The sequence below is a fragment of the Adiantum capillus-veneris genome, chromosome 11, assembly GCF_014529385.1.
Source record: "Adiantum capillus-veneris isolate H3 chromosome 11, ASM1452938v2, whole genome shotgun sequence".
Lineage (NCBI taxonomy): Eukaryota > Viridiplantae > Streptophyta > Polypodiopsida > Polypodiales > Pteridaceae > Adiantum > Adiantum capillus-veneris.
In genome coordinates this window covers 94936008-94955317 of record NC_140941.1, presented here as the reverse complement: position 1 = coordinate 94955317, position 19310 = coordinate 94936008, and the positions used below count along the sequence as shown (strand labels likewise).

General features: G+C 42.9%; 1 protein-coding gene across 2 annotated transcripts in view; it reads right to left on the bottom strand.

The window, feature by feature from the left end:
• Positions 1 to 587: 587 nt before the first annotated feature.
• The window catches only part of LOC147447676 (AP-5 complex subunit zeta-1), an 84546-nt gene continuing 65823 nt past the window's right edge, over positions 588 to 19310 (bottom strand). Inside the window, exons 6-16 of one of the 2 annotated variants that reach the window (XM_086523404.1) lie at positions 4164 to 4252; positions 3900 to 3991; positions 3648 to 3794; positions 3366 to 3513; positions 2078 to 2154; positions 1937 to 1999; positions 1798 to 1845; positions 1593 to 1720; positions 1353 to 1515; positions 1075 to 1279; positions 588 to 992 (exon numbers count right to left, since the gene is read on the bottom strand). In XM_086523404.1, coding sequence (XP_086379530.1) covers positions 943 to 992; positions 1075 to 1279; positions 1353 to 1515; positions 1593 to 1720; positions 1798 to 1845; positions 1937 to 1999; positions 2078 to 2154; positions 3366 to 3513; positions 3648 to 3794; positions 3900 to 3991; positions 4164 to 4252 — 1210 coding nt within the window. In that variant the 3' untranslated portion in view covers positions 588 to 942. Of the gene's footprint in view, positions 993 to 1074; positions 1280 to 1352; positions 1516 to 1592; positions 1721 to 1797; positions 1846 to 1936; positions 2009 to 2077; positions 2155 to 3365; positions 3514 to 3647; positions 3795 to 3899; positions 3992 to 4163; positions 4253 to 19310 lie in introns of both variants that reach the window. The other variant, XM_086523403.1, reaches the window with a different exon arrangement.

Genomic DNA, 19310 nt, shown 5'->3' with positions numbered 1-19310 from the left:
AGCTTGGATGTGGCCAATACCTGACTACCGCAGGTACCCATGACATGTCCCCACACAAAGAATGCTTCTTGATCTACCAATCTTTCACTAGTTCTTTTGATGGAGAAAATTGTGCAAACTTTTCTCTTAGCCTGGCAGGCCTCGTGATTTCATCACTAACCTCTTTGCCATCATTTCAATTTCATAGTAAAACATATGATATTCATTATGATCATAAAATTCATGTTTATTCAGTAAAAAATATGGTTCAATCTAAACAAACTTGTTAGTATGGACTTGACAACCACATAGCTTTTGTGACTTGCTGTACTGTGGTAGTAGAGCTAAACCAGGAACTTTGAAAAGAAGAAAGATGTTGGAAGCCCAAAATTATGTGAAACCTAATTTATGACTTAAAAGTGATGTCATCTCACAAACATTAAATAAAGAGCAGGTAATATGCATGACACAATATCTTAGGTAAGGGGAATAACACCATATTTTCTATGTGAAGCGTTCACTTACTGTAATAACAGTACCATCATCTTTATGAGTGAAAGAAGAAAAAAAAAAGGACATTGGCGTTAATTATCACAAAGAAAACAATGTCACCCAAAGTCCATAGTAGATTTCATTTAGTCCTTAGGTGATTCACAGAAGTTTTTCCATCAATAAAAATACAAGCACCAGGAATTACAACTGCATAAATATGTACACGTCTTCCATTCCTAAAAAGTTGCGGTAACACACAAACATGGCATTGATGGTATATTTATAGCTTTGTAGGTGCTTAGAGCTTTCCTCTTATGATGTGAAATTCAATTCTTGCCCGTGACTTAAAGCAATCTGTCAAGGTGGCAGCCAAATAAGAGGCTGCTGCTTTTCTCAGAATATGGCCCCATGGACAAGTGCCAGCAGATTTCTGTGTGTCTTCAAGGTCACCCAAAATACTGAAAAAGCTGCTTATGCCAGACCCAGAAGGTCTGACAAAGTGAAGTCGTGAAATGGAGGGCCTGCATTAGCAAACAAAGAGACCTTTTGTTTCGAGCAACAAAACGTACCACTATCATATAACTATGATTGCAAAGGGATTACCTTCTTTTTCCTGTAGCAGAAAGAAAGGAATGTGGGTGACGGCCTTCGAGTTGGCATCAGCCCATCGTATAGTTCCTGCTTGATCATTGTTTCCGCTTGTTGGCCCCAGGATAGAAGAGCAAATTGCAGGTTCATGCATCAACCCTAGGTAATCCCGTGCTCGTCTCCACACGATTTTGTCTAGGACTTGATGAGACCTTGCCACCTGATCAACTCCCACAAAAACCATTGCCATATATTGTCTCGTAACTATCTCACAGCCACAAAATGGTACTAACCTTTGCTAAGCACACATGAGCTCTTGGCACTAATTCTCGATGGCAAGTGGCAAGCTTGGTGATTGCCGTCACAACCACAGAAAGCAAACGAGCTTGAGAAGCTCTCTCATGAATAGTTCCCTCGGACAAAACCCGTGATGGATCACCCACTCGTCTTGCATTTCTACATAATAGGCATCACAACAACAGATATCGAAACTTGTCAAGAAAGCACCCACCAACCACACATGCTTTACATACCTGGACGAGAGATTTTCATAAAGAAGTAGCTCAAGACACTCAAAGAGCTCCCTTGCTGCAGCTTTGTGAGATGGGCCCCCACCCCCATATTCCCCAACCGCCCAACAAAGCTGAAGGGCAAGTTCTGCCTATAAATAGCAAACCTGTAGCTTGTCAATATGGTGTTGGATTCCTGCCATAAATCTAAAACAAAGAAGAACAAGACCTTTGCAGGACTGGAGTAGGGCTGCCCAATCTTGTCAATAATAGGTTTCTGTTAACATAATCAAAGAAACGCTCAATCATAATCGAGCACGTTTAGCTAAACAGTTGGCAACTTGGTTGTAAGGTAAGATTATAACAACCTTAACTATGGATATCAGCTCTGGTGATCTTTGAAAGGCTGCGAGCATGAACTCCAGACACTTCTTTTGTGCCTATAAGAAAGCCTTTCAGCATCTAAAGATGAACACTCCCCAAGAGAGATACAAACAAGCTTTACGTACCTCCGAAGAAAAATTCTTGTCAGGAAACATGGCATCTATTCGCAGAAAAAGAGTAGGCAGCAGCGCACAGAGTAGGGCTAAAAGAAACAACAAATGATCATTGAAGTTTATTAGACTGATCGCAAAAAACTACCGCTCCATTTCTCTACTTTCATGAGAAGGCATCATCTTAATGGCGCTTAAAATCAAAAGATCCTGTACAATCTAAAAGATGGCCACAGTTACAAAACCTCAAAAGCAAAGAGACCTTAAATATCCATCTAATGCATTTTGAACTCGAGATCTGTTATCTAAGAGGAAATACCATTTTCTCTACTTCATAGATGAGTGCTCCACAGCATTCTATTTCCACAAGAAAATAAAACAAACTTCACATACCTCTGAAAAAGCGGGTTTCTTTGTAGAAAAAGACTAGACAGCAACACATAGAGCAGAGCGAAACGAAACAATCAGCAATCATTCAAATTCTGGACCCATGGCAGTCAATTTCTCAAAAAGCAAAATGTGGCCATTTATAATGACAATCTAGATATGAAGACGGACAGACAAGACTCTAGAGGCAATGTTATCCCAAGTATCTTAATTGCAAAGATGTCTTCGAAAAGAAAAATGCACATACGCTCTACTGAAGGCCAAACTGGACCACAATGAATGCTTCCACAAAGGCTGATTATTCAAGCTCCAATGTGAAGATGATTGTTGCCACCAAGCATCAAGGCTGATGTGCTTGGCGGCTGCTGCAATGCAAAGACTGCACCCACAAAGAATCTGAAATGGAGAGCAGAGGGGTGCTATAGAGTGACTCCTGCCATCTAGAGAAGCGAAATAAGACGGCCTCAAAATGAGTAGATCAAACTCCCCTGTCCATAGTCTTGACGTAGGCTGTAGCAATCCCAGCATGGTGAAAAATCATATATGACAAACATGCTCTGAACCACCAAGCGCACAAGTGGCCAGCCCAGGACATCAAACTAGCCATACAAATATGCCAAAATGCCATTTTGTGATGCAGCAGTTTGCGACTCCTACGACACTACCAGTATACAGCCTGAGCTGTACCGTGTTTTGTAATTATCTCTAAACTTTCGAATGATCACTCTTAAAAATACATGAATAGCAAACAAACAAATGGACATCACAAAAATGGTTTGGAAATACGCAAAACGAGCACTGCAGGTCCTGATAGCATTCACAAGAAGGCAGTAGGTTACTATTTCAAATGTAAGAAATGCAGACCCTGAAGCATGAAACAGAGTAGCAATTTTTTTGGAAAACAAAGATAACTTACAATCATCAACATCCCTAATTGCAACTTGGAAATATAACTGAAGCAGTCTGGGTGCAAGATTTATTGATTGCTTTAACCGATCTGAACGAGCAGAACCCATAACAGCTTCAAGAGCTGCTGCCATCCCTGGAAAGGTCCAATGACGCTCCTGTGTCATATAAAAACGACAGTCTTGCTGTTCTTGCTTTTCAATAAAAATGACTGAAGCTGAACCCTAAGTTGCTATAATCGAAGAAAATTAAAGAGGTTCAAAACAGCTACACAAATATGGACATTCCATACCGCCAAGCCGTCATTCTCATCTCTTAAAAGATCAGCAAACAGTGCTTCGGCCTCATCCTTTGAGGTTGAGCTCTCGTCACCAGAATCACCACCCTGATCTGGTGTACTTGAACCTGTATAAGCCTCATCCATTAGTGCCAGCAACGCCTGCATATTAGACTCCAAACAGGACAATTACAAACAGTTTCATAAAATTTACAAAGGTTTACTTTGTATCATTATAAATTGTACAAGGAATAACAGTACAAATACCTCTGGAGCTGGGCTTTTCTGAATCATGCTCACATTGTTACTCAACAATGATCCAGAACGACACTCAAGGTTTTCGAGGGCTAGAACTAGAGCTACAAATGCACAATAATAGATCCTCAATACCAGGCTTATACAAACTTCTAAGATAAGAATAAGGCAGGTGCATACAAGTAATTTAAGCCACCAGGTATTGAAGCTTTTTTCACTTAATTACTAGAAGCATCAGATACGATCTGTACCAAAATTTTAAAGATGACTACTTACTTGGAAGATCAAGTAATGCCAGAAACAGAGGTAAGAATGAGGACGGTCCCATTAAGGCAGGGAAAAGCTGAAGGAATGATTCGGCCACTCTGCTTAATGTAAACAAATTAGACAAGTGCAAAACCTTTTGGGCTTATGAGAGAACAAAAGAAATTAATCAAAGCATAACAAGGAATGATTTGGCCACTCTGCTTAATGCAAACAAATTAGACAAGCGCAAAACCTTTTGGGCTTATGAGAGAATAAAAGAAATCAATCAAAGCATAACAATCAATTGGCACACTTCTCAAGGCAACGTTGACCTTCACCGAACAAAGAAACACCGACCTCTAGAAAAGTTTCGTTGTAACCCATATTGATTGAATGAAACTACCCTATCTGCTGAAAACAAGATCCTTACCCTTAAGGAGGTAAGAGCTATCAAGATCTTGCCTGCAGCATCCGATTCTCTTAGCTCTCCACCATTCTCAAGTTTGTTGCATGCAAAACACGAAATCCTAAGCCTTAAATCTTGTGAGCTCAAATTTTACAACCTGAACTCCCATTAACACTGGGCTTGGTCTATTGAAATGTCAGAATCTATCATAGTGTAGCATGACTGCTTACAAAGTGATACTCTGGCACATCACACTTGTATAGGTAAATACACGCCATTCAGTGTGATAGAAATTAAAAGGAAGAAAACTCTAACAGACATACACCATGTTTTTCCTTGTACGGCTCTAATCATACACATATGACCCCCTATCTATTTTATCACTATATGTGTGCAAGCATCATACATATCCCCTTTGTTGATCCATGTATACTTCTGAGATTATCATTACCACGGGCAAGTGACAAAAGATGCAATTAAATCAAGATGAATCTATCCCTCGATAAAGGAGCAGTAATCCTAGAATCGATCAACCTTCATGTAGATGATGTAACCGGCAAAACACCATCTGTCACATATTTTGATTTATTTTATTTTTACTTGTTTTCCCTGGAACCCTTGAAAAGGTGCAAGTGGACATTGCATGGCCAATGTGAAACGGTTGCGGCTGAATGGGTTTCTAACATCGGGAATCTAGGTCGGTCTGTCGGTTTGCGACTGGTCGGGCGGTCTGGGACTGGTCAGGCAGTTAGCACTAAATTCTGATGAGTATGGAAGCATGTGTGCGCCAAATGGAATTTGGGCCACTCGGCAAGTCACTTGCAACTTTATAAGTTGATGGGAACTAGGGAATTAACCCAAAAGAGGCAAACTCGACACATGGCAGTAGGAGAGCAACCTGCAAGTCAACACACACTTCCAAGACTCTCATCCCAAGAGGGGGTTCCAAAACTGGGAGAGAGCCGATTTTCTCATAAAAGCATTTACATAGTGTGTGCGAGTAGTGGGTGCAAGTTCACAGCTTTAATGGAAGGCTTGCCTTTTCCTTTGTACCAGAATTGGCATCAAAGTTGGGCATTCATGCAGAGGAGATGGCTATGACAGGTGAAGCAGGTTTGGCATGTCCAGGTCATTTAGAGCTTGTTACTCCCATTTTGGGGAGACTTCGTTTGCATAATTAGAGTTATTGTTAGGTGCAGCGGAATGATTGTTTGCGCTTTGCTCAAGATGAGTGCTCCGAACTGTGCTCAAGGTTCCTTTTAGTTCTTATGGAAGGGAGAGCCTTCCGTTCTTAATGAAAAGTGCTATGATCACAAACAAAGTGAATGGACACTGCGCGTGCAAGTGTATGAGACTGAGAGATAGAGAGAGAAGAGAGATACGACACCAGAGACGCTGTAAAACCCTCCTCCCAAGGCCCCACTCTCGTCGGCGAGAGTGGTCCACTTATTGATTGCACAAAGTGGTACAATGACGATGCAATGGACTGATGCAATCTAGGACTATGCCGATGACGACGACGGTCATGACGACAACGACTTTAAGGCTGAAATCTGTGGTCTTCTAACTGCTGAAAATCTGCTAATCTTTGGACTGTTTGGGTGGCTGAAAATCTCTGTTTTGGCTGCGTTTTTATGGCTGAAAATGGCTACTGTCCTTGACTTTGAAACGCTGGTTTGATGCGGCGATTGAGGGCTGGAAACGCTGCCCAAATGCGGGTCCGAAACTGCGTTTTTTTATGCTGGAAAACGCTGGCTGCTAATGTTGAAAAACGCTGGCTGCTGCAAGGCTTGATGGCGATCCAGAAACGCTAGGCTTGCAGGTGTGATGGCGAGGATATGCTGGCGCAAACGCCAATGATCTGGTGCCTCTGGCGAGGCTACAAACTGGAAAACGCTAGGGCTGAGTGTGTGGCGAGGATGGAGACCAAAAACGCCTGGGGTGGGTGCTTGGGGGTTCTTGCTGAGAAGAATGCCTGTTGAGTGGGAAGCTCTTGCTGCCTCTTCTGCCAGAAAGTGCTAACTTGGATTTGCTTATATATTAACTTAGCAAAATTGCCCTACCTACTTTTGTAGGAAAGTCACTTAAAATTAATAAGTGAAAAATACCAAAAATAAGGAAAATAGGCTAAATGCACTAAAAAATTCCCCTGACTGATTCTAATGGATTCTAATGGGAATTCTGATGATCATGATGTGTGCAACCAGAGGATATGCATCTATGCTAAGTGACTAGGCATGCACGGTCTACGAATAGACTCACAAAAGTGCAAGATCGCTGCTAAATCTAGACTGACTGGACTGACTGAACCCTGATCATGCTGTAACCTATCCACGGACACATAGGGTTGGGATGTGTCACATGACATCCCCTCCTTTTCAAAGTGAGGTACTAGTACCGAACTGTATGGCGTCGAGGGAGATCGCCAATAACATCCGCAATCCTGGAAGGGACTCTTCGTCGGCCCACTTTGATGTGTGGGTCGTGCGGTACTTGAACTTCATAAGGTCTGCAACGCTTGCTTCTTTGGGCCGCGCCGAAAGCGACACAAAGTCTTATGTGGCTCCTTCGATGCTTCAACTTCGTCGAGTGTCATGCTTCTTTCTTCTTCAAGAATCTCCATGGCTGAAAATTCCTGAAACCGCTTCCAACACAAAAACATAAACCTACATATTCCATGTAAAGTGAGTGGAAAAAATCTTGTCTTCCTCAAAGACTGTGCATGCAATGTAGATGAACATAGAGACGGAGTGACAACCCGTACATCAAACACATGCAAACAATGAGATCAAATCTTTCTCTTATGATTTAGAGCAATCAACTGTGGCAATTCACAACAGAAATGCCCATGCTTGGTGCTCATACTGTCATGTGCTCGTCCAGAAATTGTGTCATGCCAAGGAAGAGACATGGAATGTGACTTCCTGACATACATACTTTTCAGCTTTTCATGAAAAATCCGCATACATTCGTGCTCATCCATGAGAGAAACGTGCTCAACATACAATATGTCATGCCTAGGAAAAGAGATCACATAACGATGCTGACTAAAATACAGGAAACGATCACGAATGAAACATTCGAACAATGCGTGTGTATCAATCATGTGAACACATAATACTTCCTGTGAGGGTTCTTTGGACCGAAGCTCAAGAGCCAAGATCGGTTCTTCTTGAATGATCGAAGCGTCCTGTGGAGGTTCTTTGGACCTCGACTCCAAAGCCAAGATCGGTTCTTCGTGATTGATCGAATCTACAACGAGGTTAGCTTTGCTAGAAAAAGCATCCACTAACACATCATCCTTGTAAACAATCACATCATCTTCATGCAACTCATCATGCTTGTGAGAAATCACATCTTGATCATGCAAATCATCATGCTTGTCTTTATCATCCATATCATCATGCTGATCATTGTCAATCAAATCATCATGCTTCTCATAATCATGCAAATTCTGTGTGTCATGCTGTGGCGAAAAAGAGACTGAGAGAGTCTCCTTTTCCTGAATCCTTTCAATCTTGTCCTACATATTAGCAATGAGAGATGGAGAATGAGCAATGTCCTCTCCATGAATGACAATAGGAGAATCACTGTCGGCATTGAGAGTTATAGTGTTAGCCGCAAATTTCATGAAAGCGTCATTATCACAAAACCATCGAATGCCCAAAATCATATCACATCCTGAGAGAGGAGAAACAACAAATCTTCTAGTGAAGGTAGTCTGTTGAATTGCAAACAACACATGAAGGCACTCCTTCGTGATGAGAGCGTCCATACGGGGACGAAAGCCAGAGACCTCGATAAGAGATCTTGGACTAACTTCAAGGCGGGCTCTCTCAACAAGAGAGAAATTGATCACATCATGCATACTACCTGGGTAAAACAATATGACAAAACGCTGCCCCGACATACAACCATAACGTTTAATGAGAGAATCATCAATGGGATGGTCATGAGAAACTTGGGGCACACTCGTGTTATCATTCATTGCATTGACAGAGGAAGTGGGTTCTGTGGATTCTTTAGATTCATTCGATTCAAGCTTAGGACATGTTCTTTTTATGTGACCTTTAATGTGACAATGAACACAACGACCTTCCTTAGAATAAGTGCTTTGCTCTTCCGACGTGATGTATCCTCCTACAATTCCTTGTGCTACCTTTTCATCCGGAGTAAGCTTAGGTTTAGCAATTGTGTTAGCCTTACCCTTAGATTCATTAAAAGAATTCTTTTCTGAGAGACTGTTGGAAGATTGGTTAGCAGAGTTACCATTCTTACCGTTCTGAGGGTTCTGAGAAGTCTCCGAGGTACTTGTGGAAGTCTTGTTCTCCTTAGGGTTTCCCTTGTTGTGCTTCATTTCTTGTGCGAGAGCAATCGCTACCGCCTTGTTGAGATCGATTGGATCGAGCACCTCGACATCGTACTTGATATACTCGTCCAATCCAAAGAGAAAAACCTCTTTGCGCTCATCATCCGATTTTCGTAATTGAGTGCCTAGCTGCAAAACACGATTAGAAAAAGACATGATTGGCATACCATTTTGCTTGAGAGAGTGCCAATCGTCCTTCAATCGTGCGTAGTACTGACATGGCATAAAACGCGCCTTGAGCTTGTCTTGGAAATCAGCCCAATTGAAGGAAAGGGACGTGAATCCGTCGGCTTGCTCTAGGTGCGCGGCTAGCTGTGCCTCTTGCCATGCGTGGTACCAATTGATGGCATCACCGGCAAGGTACATAGCTGTCGTCAAAACTTTGCTATTTCCCGTCTTCTTAGTTGTCGCAAAATAAGCATTAAATTGATGCAACCAAGAATGAATAAGCGTAGCATCCATCTTACCGTCATACTTACTGAAAGTCAACTTCTGTGTGACTGGATGGTTGGAATCCGCGTCGTGGCTTACACCACTTGAGGAACTCCCACGATCTTTGGGTGGTTCGGTTTTCGAGGCTAGCGCTTGTCGAAGCAATTCTTGAGTGCGTAGCTCTCTTTGAACTTCACGCTCGATCTCCAAAGCCAATCTTTGAGCCGCCTCGTCTGCCTTTCTTTGTGGTTTTCGTTCTTTGCATGCGTCGCGCTCGCGTGCTAAAGCAAGGCGATTGTCTTCTTGTTGTGCGGCAAGTCTTGCATTTCTTTCGTCGCGCTCACGGTCCTGAGCAAGGCGATTTGCTTCTTGTCTATCCATCATGGCTATCATATGCTTGACCATTGCCTCCATAGGGTTTGGTACACTTGGTGGCGTAGATGGCGAAGGGGGAGGGTTGAAAAAATCTCCTGGTGGGGAAAAGTCTTCGTCGCCTCTCTCATGCTCATCACCTGTATGCGAAGTATCCATTCCGCTTCGGGTGACGACCATGCACTATGATCTTTGGTTCTTAACTCCACGAGGAACTTGGGTTCTTGAGGGTCTTGAGGTTCTTGAGATTCTTGAGGTTTTCTTTCGCTTGCAAACCGCGTTTGAGAAGGATCTTCTCTTCACTCGAGTTCTACTCCTTTCTGCAGGCGCACCCCTTGGCGACCTTGCGCTCACACCAAGGTTGCTTTTTCCCACCTCACGTCGATTGGCTGGCCGCTAAGTGCACAGTCCGCTCTCAATCAGTGAAAAGAGACACAAGGGGAGGCTGGACAAGCCCTTCTTTCTTGGGATTCCTGTCCCTCTTCAACAAAACACGATTAGGAATCGACACGCCCAAGCGAACTTGGGTTCATGCGACCTCAACAAGCAAAAAAATTATTGTGATTATTGTGGTTCTTTCCTTGAGTGATACAAAACACTGCCAAAGCTTTGATACCAATGTTAGGTGCAACGGAATGATTGTTTGCGCTTTACTCAAGATGAGTGCTCCGAACTGTGCTCAAGGTTCCTCTTAGTTCTTATGGAAGGGAGAGCCTTCCGTTCTTAATGGAAAGTGCTATGATCACAAACAAAGTGAATGGACACTGTGCGTGCAAGTGTATGAGACTGAGAGATAGAGAGAGAAGAGAGATACGACACCAGACATGTTGTAAAACCCTCCTCCGAAGGCCCCACTCTCGTCCGCGAGAGTGGTCTACTTATTGATTGCACAAAGTGGTACAATGACGATGCAATGGACTGATGCAATCTGGGACTATGCCGATGATGACGACGACGACCATAAGGCTAAAATCTGTGGTCTTCTAACTGCTGAAAATCTGCTAATCTTTGGACTGTTTGGGTGGCTGAAAATCTCTGTTTTGGCTGCGTTTTTATGGCTGAAAATGGCTGTTGTCCTTGACTTTGAAGCGTTGGTTTGATGCGACGATTGAGGGCTGAAAACGATGCCCAAATGCGGGTCCAAAGCTGCGTTTTTGTATGCTGAAAAACGCTGGCTGCTAATGTTGAAAAACGCTGGCTGCTGCAAGGCTTGATGGCGATCGAGAAACGCTAGGCTTGCAGGTGTGATGGCGAGGATGTGTTGGTGCAAACGCCAATGATCTGGTGCTTCTAGCGAGGCTACAAACTGGAAAACGCTAGGGCTGAGTGTGTGGCGAGGATGGAGGCCAAAAACGCCTGGGGTGGGTGCTTGGGGGTTCTTGATGAGAAGATTGCCTGTTCTCCTACTGCCTCTTCTGCCAGAAAGTGCTAACTTGGATTTGCTTATATATTAACTTAGCAAAATTGCCCTACCTACTTTTGTTGGAAAGTCACTTAAAATTAATAAGTGAAAAATATCAAAAATAGGGAAAATAGGCTAAATGCACTGGAAAATTCCCTTGACTGATTCTAATGGATTCTAATGGGAATTCTGTGTGCAACCAGAGAATATGCATCTATGCTAAGTGATTGGGCATGCACGGTGTACGAATAGACTCACAAAAGTGCCAGATCACAGCTAAATCTAGACTAACTGGACTGACTAAACCCTATCATGCTGTAGCCTGTCCACGAACACATAGGGTTGGGATGTGTCACGTGACAGTTATATGGATGCGGAAGAATATAATATTATGCCACTTGAGGACTGTGATGTGTTATTGGGTATCCCATGGTGTTAGAAGTTGCATGCTATGGTGGATACTTATAACAAAAAGATTACCCGTGTACATAGAGAAAAGACTCATGTCCTTGATGTAAAGCTTCAAGGCGAGTCTATTCCAGTAGTTTTTGCTTCTGCTATTTCATTTGTAATAAAGAATCATCTTTCTGCGTACTTGATCTTTGCAAAAGAAGTACCTGAAGTTGTATCTAATTTGTCTACCTTAGATAAAGATAGGTCGTCTTTTCTAAGTTCTTTCAGTGATTGTTTTTCGGACTCTTTGCCAGGGGAGTTACCTCCTGAGAGACCTGAGGATCATATCATAGATCTTGAGTCAGATTCTAGTCCACCGAATAGACCACCGTACATGGTTAGTGCACCCCAGTAGAAGGAGATTATGAGTCAAGTCAATGAGCTTTTAGAGAAGGGGCTGATAATTGATTAAGCCCAATTCATCCCCTTTTTGTTCGCTTGTACTCCTAGTGCAGAAGAGGATGGTTCATGGCGCGTGTGCATTCAATACTGCGCTTTGAATAAGAATACGATCAAGAACAGGTTCCCCATACCAAGGATAGATTCACTTCCTTGGGCACATTGTTTCAAAGGATGGGGTACGCATGGATCCTGCAAAAGTGGAGGCAATTAGGTCATGGCCAGACTTGAAGTCCGTACATGACATTCGAAGCTTTCTAGGCTTATGTTCCTACTACAGGAGGTTGCTTCTCCACTCCATGCACTGCAAGGGAAAGGAGTTCCTTTCAAGCACAACCAAGGAAATTTTAGCCTTCAAACACTTGAAAGAGAAGCTGACTTCAGATCCGGTAATCATTTTGCCAGATCTTTCAAAACCTTTTGTGGTTTAATGTGATGCATGTGGCCACAGTCTTGGTGTAGTTCTAATGCAGAATGGCCGAGTAGTCGCATATGAGAGCAGAATTCTTTTGAAGGCCAAAAGGAACTTGCAAGCTTATCAAAAGGAATTGCTGACAGTAATTTACGCTCTCACTAGTTGAAAACACTATCTGCCAGGGGCTGATTTTGTTGTCCAAACAAATCATCAAACCTTGCGATACTTTCTCACACAAACGAAATTGTCTGAGAAACACATGCGATGGGCAAACATCTTGTCAATGTTCCATTTTCAAATTATGCATGTGGAAGGAAAAAAGAGCGTGGTGGCTGATGCGTTGTCACGAAAGCCCCAAATTTCGGCAGTGTCAATTCCGTACCATTGTGAACTAAACAAAATGAAGACACAATATGCTCAAGATTCAGATTTTGCAAGGATTTATGATCAGCTTGTTGATGGGGAACATCATGAGCACTATATGCTTAAGAATGACTTTCTCATGATGCATGGAAAGTTATGCTAGTAAACGGCCAAAGGTTTTGATGGAAGTCGTGCTCCACCATATGTTGGGCATCGTGGAATTGATGCAACAGTGAAAGGGGTTGAGGCATTCTTCTATTGGCCAGCTTTACGTCAAGGTGTTGATACATTTGTAAGATCATGCTTAGTATGCCAAAAAGTTAAAATTTGACAGGCAAAAGCAACCGGGATTGTTGCAACCATTGCCGATCCCTGATAGGCCATGGGAAAGCATAGCGATGGACTTCATCTTTGACTTCCAAAACGCAAACAGGCAATGATGGGATTTGGACTATCATTTGTAGGTTCCGTAAGCAAGCACAATTCATTCCTGTTAGGAACAATTAAAGCCAGAACACATGGTCAAGATATTTATGAGCAATATCTTTAAGTATCACCGGATGCCTCAGTCAATTGTCAGTGACAGGGATCCGCGTATGACGAGTCTTTTCTAGAAGGCATTGTTTGAGAACATGGGCACTACGCTAAAGTTCTCATCTTCGTTTCATCCACAAACTGATGGACAGTCAGAAGTGGCAAATTCTACTGGACTAGATCTGCTCAAATGTTATGTGTCAAAGCACAAGGCAACTCGGGAACACCATCTCCCATTGGTTGAATATGCTTACACTAACACTGTGCATATGTCAACAGGCAAGGCACCATTTGAGATAGTAGTAGGAGGGAAGAAAGTCCCACCCATTTTGCAATATTTGAGGCAGACAAATATGTGCAAGATATGGATACAACATACAGGAAGATGAAGATTGCTCTTAAGAAGACTCGGGCTAAGCAAAAGAAAGTTGATGATTGTCACAGTCGTGAACTTGTATTTTCACTTGGTGATTGGGTACTTCTGCGCTTTGAAAAGGCCAGGTTAAGGAAAAGGAAAGGCAAGGAGCGTTTGTTTCCTAAGTTCATCATGCGATCTTATGGTCCTTTTCAGATTTTAGAGAAGATCGGCGATGTAGCTTATAGGTTGAAGCTACCAGAAGGCTAGAAAATACGTAATGCTTTTCATGTCAACCTTCTAAGGCCCTTTATTGGTGATGTGCCAAAGAATATGCTTGATGAGGAACAACCCGTAGTGGAAGAATTGGATGATATGATTGTTCCTGAACAGATATTGGCACATAAGGAAAGGAAGGTTAGAGGAAAGGTTGCAAGAGGCTATCTGATGAAGTTCAAGAACTATTCGTCTTTGGATGCTAAATGGATGGAAGAGTCTAAATTGGTTGATTCACCTCAGCTATTGCAACTATACCTTGAAGCCTTTTAGATAAAACCTGTAACGAACTTGGATACCCCAAGTCAAAATTCTACCGCGACACAACAGGGATTCACTTCAAATTTATTCACAGATCACAAGAGAGTCGACACGGCCCGGCGTAGTTCCGTACCAAGAGATATTGGCCCCAAAGATTGGCGGCCCTTTCAGTAATTATTTTTATATTAATCTTTGAGCAAAGTACAATTAAGCCCGCGGGTGCTCGCTCTCAAACTCTGTGTCTAGATGCTATGCAGAGTGAGCCCCTACGATCCTTACAAAGAGTTACAAGGGTTGCTAAAAGCAGAGCCCCCAAAAGCATCTACAATTAAAAACAAATTGTCCCAAAAGCTGCCAGCGCTAAAAGCGGAATTACATACTGTTGTCCGTAAAACGCAGAACGTCCGTACAGTCAGTGTAAAAAGCGGGGATTTCGTATGTTGCTGCCACGTCAACACAGTCAGCAGGTATCGAGGACATCCGTACAGCCACGTCAACCTGTCGACACATTTTTCGGGCGTCCGTATCTGCTGCCACGTCAGCATGCTGTGTGTGTGTGTCCAGGTTCTGCCACGTCACCAATTTGTGACATACCCCCCTCTTGAAAGAATTGTAATCGCCCTCGATTACGCTTGCAAAACAGACAGAGGCCATAAACTGTCTTAGTAGACACTGACTGTTAGTACCGACGCACTAGACACGACACATCTAGCACTTGTACAAAACGACAGTCACACCACAGGACATCACTCGACATCACAGGACATCATATGACAAATCACAAAAAAATTCATTCCAAATCTCAGACCATGACCATCGGCAATGTATTTAGTAATTGCATCTAGATCCATTTCGGACCTCACTGATGCCCAATTAACTAATCCTTATTGCAATCATGTCTATAGAGATTTATGAGACCGAAATGTTGCAATCATTTCGTCTTTCAATTCCTGCACTCAGACAAGTAAAGTACAAAATATATCATATTCATTTTCGGAAATTCCTATCATAAAGTCATACAACAGAATACTAGTCAGCCCATTAGTATCCCTGAAACCCAAAGGGGACATCACTGACCTTATTCAAAAATCGGGGTAACCTGTTGACACAGGAGCGGAGTAACTCCCCTCTTGTGCAAACCCGCTGCACTAGATTCACCCTCACTCAATTCGGGGTTCTTTCAGAGTAGACTTTGCTAAATCGAATGCTTTAAGGTAAAGTTCCAAAATCTGAGGAGTATCGGCTAGGTCCTCCTCCTCCATCCACTTCGCATCCAATGCAGGATAGTTCTTGAATTTAACCAAGAACCGCCTAATCGCTTTACCTTTTATCTTTTGGTCCTTGTGTGCCAAAATCTATTCTGGAACGAGTATCTCCTCGCTTTCTTCCACTTCGGGTTGCTCATCAGGCTCCCCATCAACTGACACATCGCCTTTAAAAGGCTTCAATAGACTCACATGGAATGCATTGTGAATCTTCCAAGTATCCGGCAGCTTGAGTCTAAAGAAAACATCATTTATCTTTTCTTTTATCTGAAAAGGGCCATAATACCTCATGCTAAGCTTTCAAAAAAGCCGCTCCTTTCCTTTTCGTTTTCTTAGGCGTGCCTTCTCAAAATGTAAGAGCACCCAATCGTCTTCCTTTAATTTCAAATCTCGTCGATGTCGATCTGCTGCCTTCTTACACATTCTTGAGATTTCGCTAAAGCCTCCCAGACCTTGGCAAAATCAGTGTCCAAGTCCCTTGTGTACTGGTCGGCTACAAAAATCTTATCTTTAGTGCTAAGGGTGGAACCTTCGGAGCACCTTCAATGATCTCCAATGGCCCCTTCCCCATAAGAGTGAATCGTAGGCAAATTCCACCTAGGGCAAAAAAAATTCCCATTGAGTCTTTTGATCAGAGATGTAAGACTTCAATAACTCCAAAACAACTGAATTTGCAATCTCAGATTGCCTATCTGTCTACGGGTGGAATGATGACGAGAACTGCAACTGTGTGCCAATGTTCTCCCAAAAAGCCCTCCAAAATAAACTCGTGAATCGGGGATCTCTGTCAGAGACTATTGTCTCAGGCATGCAATGTAGTCGACAAATATGTGCAATGAACAGTTTCACTAAATGATCCGGCTTGATTGTTTTCTTCACTGGAATGAAGTGAGCTTGCTTGCTAAATCTGTCGATGACAGTCCAAATGCCATCATGCCCACTCTATGTCTTCGGGAGATCAAAAATGAAATCCATTGCAATGCTTTCCCAAGGCGGGTGTGAATGGGTAAAGGCTGTAGTAATCTCTTTGCCTTATACCTGTCAAGCTTGACCTTCTGGCATACTAAATAACTACGAACAAATTCGTCCACATCTTTCTTAAGTCTTGGCCAAAACAAGTAACGCTCCACACTTTACCACCAAGTGTTTATGTCCCTGAACATGGACAATCTTGAAGTGAAACTGTGACAAGATGTTACCCACCGCATCTGCTTTTCCGAAAGGTGCTTCTGTGACAAGAAGTAGTGTAAACTCTGATGATCAGTAAAGACCGTAAAATCAGCTCCTAGTAGGTAATGTCGCCACTAAGTAATAGCATGGATCATTGCCAAAAACTCTCTCATAAATCTGTGCTGTCAATTCTGGCCTTGAAAACAATCGGCTGTCATAGGCAATCACATGGCCTTCTTGCATTACGACCGCTCCCAGACTATGACCACAAGCATCACAATATACTTTAAATGACCTTTGCAAGTCCAGCAAAGTCAACACTGGTCCAGTAGTCTATTTTTCTTTAAGTGTCTGAAAGGCAATCACCTCTGTCGGTCCCCACGAGAAAGGGACTACTTTCTGAGTCAATATGTGCAAAGCGGAGGCTACCTCTGCAAACTTTCGACTGAACCGCCGGTAGTAAGAACACAAGCCCAAGAAGCTTCTAACTTCATGAACATTCTTCAAATCTGGCCAGTCACGTATAGTCTCAATCTTGGCCGGGTCCATCTGTACTCCTGCTGCTGAGACGATGTGTCTCAAAAAGTGTATCTCCGGCAAGAAAAATTCACTCTTTTTGGCATTGATAACTAATTTGTGATCACGCAATGCCTGAAAGACCTGTAGCAGATGGTGTCGATGTTCTACTTCATCCTTGGCGAAGACTATAATGTCATCAAAGAAAGTGCCAACAAAAGATCGATACTCTCGGAAAATCCTATCCATCATTCGGCTGAAAGTTGCTGGAGCATTGGTAAGGCCAAAAGGCATCACCAAAAATTCATACAAACCGAAACTTGTCCGGAAGGCTGTCTTGTAGACAGCTCCCGGAGCGATTATGATCTGATGATATCCGCTTGTCAAATCAATTTTGCTGAATCAAAAGGATCCCTAAAGTCGGTCAAGAATATCATCGATCCTTGGAGTCGGAAATCTATTTTTGATAGCGATTTTATTGAGAGCTCTATAATCAATGCACATTCTCCGAGATCCGTCTTTCTTTAATACCAACAACACCGGAGAGCAGTAGGGTGAAGTACTCGGCTCGATAATACCCTTTTCTAGAAGGTCTTTCACTTAGTTCATGATCTCTTCATTCTAGGCTCGACTAACACGGTAAGGTGGCCAATTCGCTAGAATCAAATGAATGGTGTGATCCTCAGGACGAGACGGGGGCAACGCGCCTTGTAGGCCCTCAGAGAAACAATCAACGTGTGTGTGGAGAAAATCTTGGCATTCTTTGTCAAGCTTAGACATGTTTGTTTTGTGTTCATCATTCAACTCTTTCAAATGGATCGAGTAAACAAAGAGACTTGATTCCATTAATTTGAAAATCGCCGAAGCCGATACAACAGGGACGGACTCGCCCTTCAGTTTTACATCAAGTACAATTTTTCGACCCTTTTCATTCATCAAGGTTGCTTTCTTTGCCCGATAATCGACCATGGCGTTGTTCTTATGGTACCAAGGGCCTCCTAGGAGGGCGTCACACCCTACCAAAGGCATGATGTAGAAGTCCTCGTGCCCTAAATACCCCTGACAATGCAAACGAAGTTTGCCAATGACAGGCGTGATGGTTATGTCGCGTCCGGGCACCGCTAGAACTGCCTCTGCTGGTAGTCCCATCCTGTCGGGTGTAATCTCGAGCCGCGACGCCAATTCAAGTGAAATGAAGTTGGCCTTGGCTCCTCCATTGAAAAAGATGAGGGCTTCTTGATCTTTCACTTTCCCTCAAGCTCAGCAAAGTTCTGTACTTTCATCTATCTAGCTTGGGTCAGTACCCATACAATCTGGTACCAGTCCTGCTTTCATCTTGCCTTTTCTACCACGTTCCTCTGCTGCTCTTGAACTCTCTGGCATGTCTTCAATCTGTCCTTGGTGTGCCTTTTTGGGGCACTTTGCGGAGATGTGCCCTTGTTCCCCGCAACCAAAACACTTCTCCTCTTTGATATAGTTAGCCCTTTCTCGAAGAGTCAGTCGAGATCATGTATCCTTCTTTTCTTGGGAACTCTTTTTCTTTCTACTTTCATTATTAGAGGTCTGTCTGGTTCTCTGAATCAAGATCTCATCAGTGGGGTAAGTCAAATTCCCCGAATGTATGGAGAATCCCTGTTTCGCATGACCCATTAATGCTTGGATAGAATTGGACTTTTGTTCAAGGCAGTAGTCTCGGATCTCTGTAGGGAGTCCGCAACAAAACCGCTCAATCTGTTCCTTAAAGTGACCTTCTTAAATGAAGAGGTTGGTAGAAAAGAGTCCCAAAACCTCTCGCAATAAGCATCCAAAGAATCTCCCTTGGTCATCCGAAGATGGTTCCAAGCGGTTCTTATATCCCATTCATACTCCCGGGTCAGCCAAGAAGAAATAAAGAGCCTTTTGAATTTCAACCACTTGACTAGAGCTTCTTTCCTCTGAAGAAGAGTGGACCACCATGTTCGAGCATTTCATTTGAGAAAAGATGCAGCCCTCCTAATCTTGGAGTGCTCTGCGTAATGCCCTCCAAAGAAGGCTATGTCAAACTGCTGGATGAAGGCCAAAGCCCTCGGAGCATCTCAGAATCCAGAAAAGGATTCAAATTTTATGGATTGTCCACCTTTAAATTCTTTTGCTTTCTTGCTCTTGTCTTCGAGGAAGTCATATTGGTTGGCTCTGTAGAAGTGCTTCTT